The 10,401-nt window shown below is 43.3% G+C and overlaps 1 protein-coding gene across 1 annotated transcript in view; it reads left to right on the top strand.

Moving 5' to 3' along the window:
• Positions 1-6,740: 6,740 nt before the first annotated feature.
• Positions 6,741-10,401, top strand: part of LOC109923153 (macrophage metalloelastase-like) — a 39,093-nt gene continuing 35,432 nt past the window's right edge. The window contains exon 1 of the mRNA XM_048598221.1: positions 6,741-7,083. Within this exon, the coding sequence (XP_048454178.1) occupies positions 6,976-7,083 (108 nt within the window). The 5' untranslated portion in view covers positions 6,741-6,975. The remainder of the gene's footprint in view (positions 7,084-10,401) is intronic.

Raw genomic sequence — 10,401 nt, forward strand, 5'->3', positions numbered from 1 at the left:
CACTCCACAGGGTCCTTGCTCCCCCACCTCTCTTCGTCCCCTGCTTCCCCAACCTGTGACCCCAATCTCTGCAGCTGGTCAAGCCAAGGAGGATGATCCTGAGGAGGGAGATGAAGCAGTCTGAGGCACTCTAAGCCGAATGTCATCATTGAACAACTGCTTTCAAGGTCATTAAAGTTACCAGAGTTACCATCGCACAGTGTATTCTGTCTAGGTTAGCTGTAGAAATTGCTCCTTTACCTTGGCGTGTTAGGAGTGGATGGAAAGAAGAAACATTCAGGCAGCATATGATAGGGTCTTGTTTCAACGTGTAGATTCCGTACTTCTGCAAGTATTTATTCACATCCACTGTTCTACTTTCTGCTGCAGGCTTACTGTCCCAATAAGAACAAGTTGAGTTAAATGATGTAAAAATGATGCAGAATTTTGGATCAGCAAAGGATATATTTCATTCCAATTGGCATTCATTGGTAACGTCTGTCATAGCAAACAAAGTCAAAAATCACATGACACAAGGTCATAGTCCAACAGGTTTATTTGAAATCACAAGCTAAATAAACCTGTTGGACTATAACCTGGCATCATGTGATTTTGACTTTGTCTACCCCAGTCCAACTCCGACACCATCACATCGTAACAAACAAAGAGGTTGACTGCATGTATTCTCATCTATAAGAAAACTGGTGTGGTTTTGCCTCCAACATTGGCAACTGGCAATGCTTATGTTATCCCTTGTAACATTAGAAACTGGATACGATCATGGTATGGAAGAATCCAGCAGAAATGTTTGTTACAGTCAACTTTTATAAATAAACATTACATTCCTGAGACACCTAGGGGTCATGGTTCCAGTGACCACAGTACAAATCCTAACCTAATCTAGCAGAGTCACATTGGCTTGGTGAGAAGCTTTGAGTACAGCTTATGGTGTTGGAGATGGTATATTGGTATGGATTGAGAATTGGTTCTTGGGCAGGAAACAGCAAATGGGGATAAAGCGTTCCTTTTCAGGAGCCATATCAGTGCAGTTACACAGGGATCAGTGCTGGAACCACAACTGTTATAAACCTTGGCACTGAGCTTCAGCAGCTTTAGTCTTCAGCGCTGGAGGCTGCAGGCTCTGGGAGAAGGTGCAGTGGGATTTTGAAGTGGGGGCAGCAAGATTTCAAAAGGAACAATACTGTTAAACTCTAGCCATGAAAGGTGTAATTAGAGTTGGGTTGGAGGCGAGGAATTATCTACAGTCAGGGAAGGAATGTAATGAATGATCCCTCCAGGCATTATCACAGTGTATGCTAGGGTCTGGGTAGGGACATTGGGAAGAGTGAATCCTTTGGGGCTGATGGATGTGCTATTCCAAAGGGGATGTGGATGTTTGGGGCCTCACTGACACAGTCAGGAAGATGTCGGAAGCTTCTAGAAAAAGATTGCTCACTGTCGCCTTCCTTTGCGCTAAAGAATCTAAAGAATGCAATTGGAAGAAAATGGCTGTGAGCAGATTTCAAGTGGGTGGGGTAACTGTCTCAACCAATCAGGAAGGAGCTGCAGCAACGATTACACATGGGGCTTTTAAAAGGGAAACAACAGAGGGTCATCAGCAGGCAGTCTACTTCCTGGTCACTCCCCTCCCCCACTTACTCCATTGTCTCTTACTCCATGTCCCTCTTACTCCATGAGGGTGTCAGAACATCTCTGAACAGGTCAGAATATACAACAGTACAGCACAGGAACTGGTCCTTTGGCATGTCTGTGCTGACTAGGATACCATTCTTAACAAATCCCATCTTATCTGCACATGGGTCCGTATCCCTCTATTCACTGGCAATGCCTTGTAAAGCTATTGTATCTGCTTCTACCACCTCCCCTGGCAATGCATTCCAGGCACCTACCGCCCTCTGTGTCAAAAATTTGCCTGACATATCTCCTTTAAACTTTCCCCCTCTCACCTTAAACCTATGTCCCCTGGTATTCGATATCTCCACTCAGGATAGAAAGGCTCTGACTGTCCATCCTATCCATGCCTTTTATAATTTGCACACTTCTATCAGGTCACCCCTCAGCCTCCGACACTCCAGTGAAAATAATCCAAGTTTGCTCAACCTCTCCTTACAGCTAATACATGCCAATCCAGACAACATCCTGGATAACCTTTCTGCACCCTCCCAAAACCTACACATCCTTCCTATAGGGTGGCAACCAGGCACGTGCACAATACTCCAAATCTGTCTGAACTAAAGTCTTATACAGCTCCAAGATGACTTGCCAACTTTTATACTCAATGCCTTGATTGATGAAAGCAAGAATGCTGGATGCTTTCTTACCGACCTGATCCACTTGTGTTGCCACTTTCAGGGAGCTATGGACTTGGACCATTGATTAAAATTAAACATGATATTGGCCCTCTCTGTACATGGCACATTGCCAGCACTGCCACTCTTTGGCAGCCCTACACATTGGTAGATGTAGGGAGCCTAGCATTAGGGGACGTTGAACCAGGAAGCTCAAAGGTGGCAGCGGCAACCAATGCCATTTGTAAGTATGTACTGCCTCCCCTATTTGTAAATGGTGCAGGAGGCTGTCAGTACAAACCTCAATCTGTGAGACCTCCTGTGTGGCCAGGACTGCTGCCCGTGAAAATACATTGTGTGCCTCTACATAGAGACTCGAAAGCAGATGTATGAAAGTTAATGTCATCACTGTTTATGTTCACAATTCTATTTACAAGAAAGTCTTCTTTATCCATAACTTCAAAATGCCTTGGAAGTGCTTTCTTCTTTCTCTCCCTCCCACTGTGTCTCAGAGCTTTCCTTGGTTCTGCAGCTGGATTTGAACATGGAGCAGGATTGGAGACAACCTGCTCTGATGAGGAACCCATTGGAGACTGGAGATTTAGTGAACTGACCCCAAGGGCATTTGTGTCTGGATGGGCCAGACATACTGAGGATCTACGTGACAGATGCAGGATGACCCTCCTTCCCAAGGTCAGAGGGGTGAGACAGGGTTGTTACAAAGTTGTGTAGAATACTCATTAATTGGAAGGCTTGAAGTAGAATGTGTTTGTAAAAATAATAAAGGGGAAAATTGCATGGTCCCTTTAATCGAGAGAGTGCTTTTCTAAGTTTGGAGGGATTTAAACAGAAAATGTTTGCAAGCAGCAGAACAGAGAGTTCGTGAATTGAAACATGTGTATTGAAGGGTTATAATGTTAGTAGGCAAAGTAGCATTTTTACCAAGACAACAGGTTTTTGAATTTAGCCAATTAATTCAAACCAGGCCCCAGATACCGAAAGCCAATTTAATTTAAATTTCTGAAGAAGGGTCTAGACCCGAAACGTCAGCTTTCCTGCTCCTCTGATGCTGCTTGGCCTGCTGCGTTCATCCAGCTCTACACCTTGTTATCTCAGATTCTCCAGCATTGGCAGTTCCTACTATCTCTGAATTTAAATCTGCTGGTGTTGAGAGCCTGGGGCCAATCCTACAGTAAGAAATAAACAGGTCATCAAGGTTATAAAAAAAAGACAGCATTTGGAAAATTGGCAGAGAGCCAACTGCCATCTGATGCAAAAGTAAATCCACCGTCTGAGACATAAATTTGGCTTTCACACAAAATCATTAATCTCTAAAAAGCCCCATCAAAGGTACCACTGCACTTTTAGTTCAAAGTCCTCACAGAAGAAATTACAGAGAGAACAGCAGAAAGAGAAGACATTCCTGACAGATGATCCATGGAGAAGACAAAACTTTCCAGAAGACACATTCTGTGATAACTTGGAGAGATTTAGTTTTAATTTATTGTTATCTTATTAATTGAGTTTATAAAAGTGGGACTTGTGTTTATTTGAATAGCATTTCAGCAGAATTTACTTCATATAGGGAATAGTTAGTACTCGGGGGAATTGTTTGGTTTGTTAGTAATTCTGTTAATTTGTTAATTGTTAAGGTAAGTAAATAAATTATTACTTTTTATTTATAGAATGGATCAGGGATTTTCTTTCTTTTAACCGCTCTTTTAACAGATTACAGGGGGAAAGGCGAGCTTCTCTGGGTGTTTTGGGGGTAATTATTAGAAGGAAACCTCTACTCCCATTGTAACAGATTGGGGCTTGTGTTTTGGTTTAATTATCAGAGGAGTTTGACTTCCCCTTTATAACAGGGTGGAGGTGGAGGGCCTGGCCACCGCTCAGTATCTGGATGAAAATTACTGAGGGGCCTATTCCCTGTCACCCTGTCCCTTTGATCCCAGGGACTGATGACAGTGGCAATGGAGTGCAGATGTGCATGTGTTTCCCCCTGAGGGGGTTGATGCTGTTTCTCCAGGACAGCCAGCACCCTGCCCTTGGAGACAGACAGATCGCTGCATGACTCACTGCATTGACGCAACTTCTGGGCAACATTTTGCCCTGTATTCCAGTCTGGTGCTGCTGCTGCTGGGCATGCGGATACTGTCCCAGACTGGCAACACCTGCCAGTCAACTCCTGCTCAAGGCTGAGCTGGTGTCTGGTCTCTGGCAGTTGTCTAAGTGCCAGTGACTTGGGGCATTTCATCCTCAGACAGCTACTTTCAGTGAGATGCTCAACACTCTCAACATCTCCATTTCCAACAGAGGTGTCATTATCTGGGGGTGAGGGCTGTAAGAGGAAGCCTTGACAATCTCCTCCTTTGAGACCTCTGTATTCTCGAGCTTAGAGGATCAGGATGGTGGCTCTGCCATAGCCAGACTCTTCCCTGCAAACTTTGCTGGGATATTGTCAGAATCACCCAGCGCATAAGGGCTCTACTCACCATGTTGTGTGATAAGGAAAAGGGAGGTGACAGTGAGTGGCACATCTGTTAATGCTGGTACATCTGGGGGGGGGTTACCATGGGACTGAGGAAGCAGCACAGAGGGCACATAAGGAATAGTAGTGTGAGAGGCTGACAGGATGAGCAAGTGGCTGAATGTATTGTAGGCAACAGTGAGGGTGGTGGGGCATGAGCCTTGGCAGGAGGTGTGTTCAGTGGCACTGCTAGATTGAGTGTGAGGTGGTAGAAAGAAGAGTAAGGCAAATAGTGGAGGAGGAGAGAAGGTCATTGACCTTCCTTCTATAACGTTAGCTATTACTTTGTGCTAATAAGGCTTAAAATATTAATCCTCTAATCTCCCTAATCTTTTAAACCGATTTAATTTTATTTTAAATGTGGCTTATATTTCCAGGTTTGTAAGCTTCATAATGGTTATTCATTCACACAGAAAGAATGTTAATTGCTGTTTTCACATCACTGTTAGTCAACTGTTAATGTAGCTGTTAAACTAAAATCAGACACTCGGAACAAACATTACATAACCTGGCCAAATTCCAACAGGCTAGGATTTTTCAATCCCAGAGGAAGTAAGTACAATGGCAGAAGGTTCATTTAATTGGCTGAGAGGCAAAAAGAAAACTTGGTATTGAGATAAACTTCAGTGATGAGGAACATAAAAATTAGGAGCAGAACTAGATAATTCAGCCCTGAGAACCATTCAATAAAATCATAGCTGAGCTGTTTCTACTTGAATTCTACATTTCTGTTTGCTCCCAATAACCTTTGATTCCAAAAATCTGTTGCCTTGAATCTTAATGATTTGAATACCCTCTTTCCACTGCCACCACTTGTCAATAAATATGGTTCTTCTGAGGCAGATCTTTCCAAAGTCACACAACCCTCTCATAAAGAAAAAAAAACCTTATCTCTAGCTTAAAAGGGTGAACCCTGATGTTAAAGCTGTTCCACGTAGGTCTGCATCCTCAAGAAGAAATGCCCTTTCCACCTTGTCAAAACCATTTGGAAACTTTCCGGCCATTGTAGGATTTGGAAAGGCGCAAGTATAATCAACTGTATCCACATAGCAATCAGAACACCAAATAGCAGCCAGCAGTGTTTATGAACAGGAAAGGACTCCCCTCCATTAATGTACACATTGTCTGTGACCACACCAGGCAAATAATGCAGGAATGTGCATGGTTGGTTATTGAAAAGGGCAGCCTCCTGGTTGATGACACCTGTCATCCTCAGAACATTATAAACTATTTTCATTTTGTCAAGGGAGATCATGGGATGTACATCAAAGCACTAAGATATAGGACACTTTGGCTGGCTATGCTGTATTACACCAAGTGGCCGGTCCAGCCATCTGAATCTCTTTTTCAGGAGACCTCTATTCTGGGAAAGTGACCCATGTGGAGGTACGGGCAGCGTTGTACCTCTCCCTAGTGCTGGTCACGGGTGCTGACCTGTGATGGGAGGCCAGGCTGCCTTGGTCTCCCTCCCTTCTTTCCCAGTCACCTAAGAGCATGAACCCTAGTGAGGCTTTGCCAAACCTTGGGGTTAACTTGCTCCTGCTCAATGACATCTCGAGTGGCAGTGAGGCCAGCAAACACAGGCTTCTCTGCTGGTACTGGATGGCAGTGAGTGAAGAGGTGTCTGGGTGGCCTTTAGGTATAACCTTTCACCCTGAAAGTTCCTGGTGGGGGTGAGAATTTATGCCCACCCACTGCATATGGATTTAGGGATTAACCTGGGCTACAACTTGTTGATGTCATATTAAGGAACAACACAATCACTGCATTAAAAAAAGCTTGTAATGTCCCAGCAATAATTACTGTGAGGTATGAATTTTTGATCTGAGTCATTGTGTTTGTTAATACTACAGCTTTATATGAAGGTATGCATTGAACACTCCCATCCATCTTCAGGCTGTTTACCACACAGTGTGGAATTGTCTGTATACTGTGACCGAAGGCAGGCCCTTGACGCATATTCAGCTGATGTTTCCTTTGTTGATTTTGTCTGTGGTAGTTTATCATCTGATTCTGCTCTTAGGGACAGAGCAAAGAAGCAGATTTGCCAGTGTACCAGAAATTTAGCCTGCACTATTGGTGTTCTTCAGAACCACACGCTAGCCTTCTATCCAACTGAGCTAACTGGTACCATTCCCCACATAGTAAAAAGCTAAAATGAAGACAATGTTACTTTATCTTATTGGCCTTGAAATTGGCTTAGTACCCTTTTTGTCAGCTGCACTTCTGTTGTCTTCAGCTCAGACATCTACAAGAGGTACTGAGGTATGTACAAAACCTAAGTATTTTAACATAATCAAATAAGATTTTTTTTTTGTTTTAGATATTCAAGAGCACTAAGTGATTGTGATTAACCAGAAGATATTCATGTTTTGTTTTATATTATTTTTTCTTTAAGGTTTTTGATTAAACATTGCTGGTAACAACATTAAATATGAAGTATTGACCTTGCTAAAGGTAAAGTTAAGTGAGCAGTGAACCAAGCTGCCATTTTGCTGTAGTATGGACACTATGGGATTATCCACTGCTACTGTTTCTGAGAACTGCAAGTAACAATCTTTTGTTCATATTGTCACTAAAATTAATTTCTAGTCATTGGTGTAACAGGCAATGCATTCAAATTCATCATGCATTAAAAACACTCAACAGCTTAGTATGAAACTCAGTTCAAATACGTCGAAAATCTAAACATGGAGATATTTATCCTCAGCCTCTCAGCACTGTGATGTTATGGATGGAACTTTCTATCATAGTCGACTGAGTAAATTGGAAGCAGAAAGTAGCTTTATAAATTGGGCAAATATCTTCCCCTTTGGTCTCCTTGCTTCTGGGTTTTGTTTTTCTTATGTCACATTATTAGATTTCTTCCTCTCTTCTTCTCGATCTTGCATTAAAGTTATACTTGCACCCTTTGATGATTATGGCTCATCTTTAGCTGGTTGTAAGCCATTCAATTACAGCAACAGATTATGCATAGACTTAAAAAGATTCTCCAGCTGTCCCTTCACTGTACCCAGCTTGTGGATTTTTCTTATGAAAAACTTTCCCCCCTTAGCCTTCGGTTGTCCCAACTGGAAGCATATCCTACTTTAACTGTTACTCCTCTCACCAATACCACTTTGATTATTTTAAAGTCGGCTCCTCTATGGCTTATGTGTCTGTGCTTCATCATTTAAAAATGTTTTCTTGCTCGTCCAGACCACAATAACCATTTTGTCAAGTAAATGTACATGTCTGAAAACCATTCTTCAATGCCTTTTTACCATGCATTCTTTCATGTTAGTTACTTCAGATCCAGCTATCACTGCTGTGTGCTTACATCAGTAGCCCAAGGTCATTCACACAATCTTGAACAAAAACAAAGTTGCTGGAAAAGCTCAGCAGGTCTGGCAGCACCTGTGAAGGGAAAAACAGAGTTAACGTTTCAGGTCCGGTGACCCTTCCTCAGGACTGTAGAAGGGTCATCGTATCCGAAAAGTTAACTCTGTCTTTTCCTTCACAGATGCTGCCAGACCTGCTGAGCTTTTCCAGCAACTTTGTTTTTGTTCCTGATTTACAGCATCCGCAGTTCTTTTGGTTTTTATCATGCAATCCTGACTTTCAGGTGATCTTTGCAGGAAGGGCCTATAAAACTCTTGAGTCACTCATTGTGTTAAGGTGGCTCTTTAGACCTGTTTAAAAACACAAAAGTAAAATCCACTGTGAAAGTAAAAGTCCAGCAGGATGTTAATGTCCACACATATCTGTAAATTTAAAAATGACCAAAATTTATTCCAGTTGAAAATCACACATCACAGGTGTGTGGTAAGGTCTGAGAAGGGGTCAGGCGCAAGTCACCATGCGAGATCATGTCATCCTTTGCTTTAGGTTCTTTTTTCTCATATCTTTTGTTAACAATTTCATCTCTTGGAAACTCTAGCACGCGTGATCAACTTGGATGTCTGTCAAACTTCTATTTGTCTGTATGCTGTGAGATCAACCTTTTCACAGAAGAACACAGTAGAGCTAAGAGAGAGTAGGAACTGCCGATGTTGGAGTCTGAGATACCAAGGTGTGGAGCTGGAGGAACACAGCAGGCCACGCAGCATCAGAGGAGCAGGAAAGCTGACGTTTTGGTTCTGGACCCAAGTTAACACCATTTCCAAACTCTGGTCTGAATTTTTGATCTCTTTCTCAAATCCATTTTGAATCTTTGATGTTTCCAAACTACATTTTGTTTTAGCAAAGAATGTAAGGTGTGCTCTCCTTGCAAATTCACTCCAATTTTCATTGGGGACCCTTTTAACCTGATTGGGGAACAGGGACTTGTGTCAACTTGAGGCATTTTCTCTCACTATGCTGGAGGGTCTCACACCTACCTCTTCTGTGTCAGTGCTAACTCTGCATTAGTGGCATTGTACTCCAGCTTTACCTCATTATATTGAAGATGCAGAGCTGACAGGTGAGCATTTTCAGCAATGTTCCTGTAACAGCTGGAATTGCCCACACCAACTCAGTAAGGTTAAAAACCTCTTTTCCGAAACAGCACTCATACTGTCTGCTGTTTACAAAGAGATGGTAAGAACTGCCAATGCTGGAGTCAGAGATAACACAGCGTGGAGCTGGAGGAACACTGCAGGCCAGGCAGCATCAGAGGAGTAGGAAAGTTGACATTTCGGGTCGGGAGCCTTCTTCAGAAATGGGGGAGGGGGAAAGGAGCTCAGAGATAAATAGAGAGAGGAGGGGTGGGGCTGGGGAAGGTCGGTGGTATGGTGATAGGTGAGTGTAGGTAGGGAGTGGTGGGGATTGGTCAATTTGGTGGGAGGAGCAGATAGGTGAGAGAGAAAATGGACAGGTTGTGTCAGGTCAAGGAGGCAGGGAGAGCGTTTCGTAGAGCATCTGCACTCTGTTCGCGACAAACAACAACACCTTCCAGTTGCGAACCATTTCAACTCCCCCTCCCACTCTGTGGGTGACATGTCCATCCTGGGCCTCTTCCAGTGTCACAATGACACCACCCGCAAACTGGAGGAACAGCACCTCGTATTCCGCCTTAGAACCCTACAACCCAATGGTCTCAATGTGGACTTTACCAGTTTCAAAATCTCCCCACCCCCCAACCTCATCCCATGACCAACCCTCCCTCTCATTTCCACCTCCTTGGCCTGCTGTGCTCCTCCAGCTCCACACTGTGTTATATCTGCTGTTTACAACTTTCTGTCTGATGGTTTCTTTGTACCTGGCGATCCCATCCATATTCAAATCAATAACAAGGGACCCCAATATTGAACCCCATCAATAGAGGCTTCTGATGAGCCATTTGTGGAGACTGAACAGGGGTCCTTGATAATATTTGCAGGGAAGTCAGCTAGAATTAATTGCTGAAGTTTTCCACTATCAACAGTACAAACTGCTGGTCTCTTACACCCAGCATATTTGAATGAAGACACCATCTCTCCCTGGAGACCCATATTGCCCATTGCTGTAGATCTGGAGTCATATGTAGGCCAGACACAGTAAGGATGGCAGTTTCTCAGACCCATGTCCCCAAAATATTAGAGATAGTAGGAACTGCAGATGCTGGAGAATCCGAGACAACAAGGT

The sequence above is a fragment of the Rhincodon typus genome, chromosome 6 (assembly GCF_021869965.1).
Source record: "Rhincodon typus isolate 14 chromosome 6, sRhiTyp1.1, whole genome shotgun sequence".
Lineage (NCBI taxonomy): Eukaryota > Metazoa > Chordata > Chondrichthyes > Orectolobiformes > Rhincodontidae > Rhincodon > Rhincodon typus.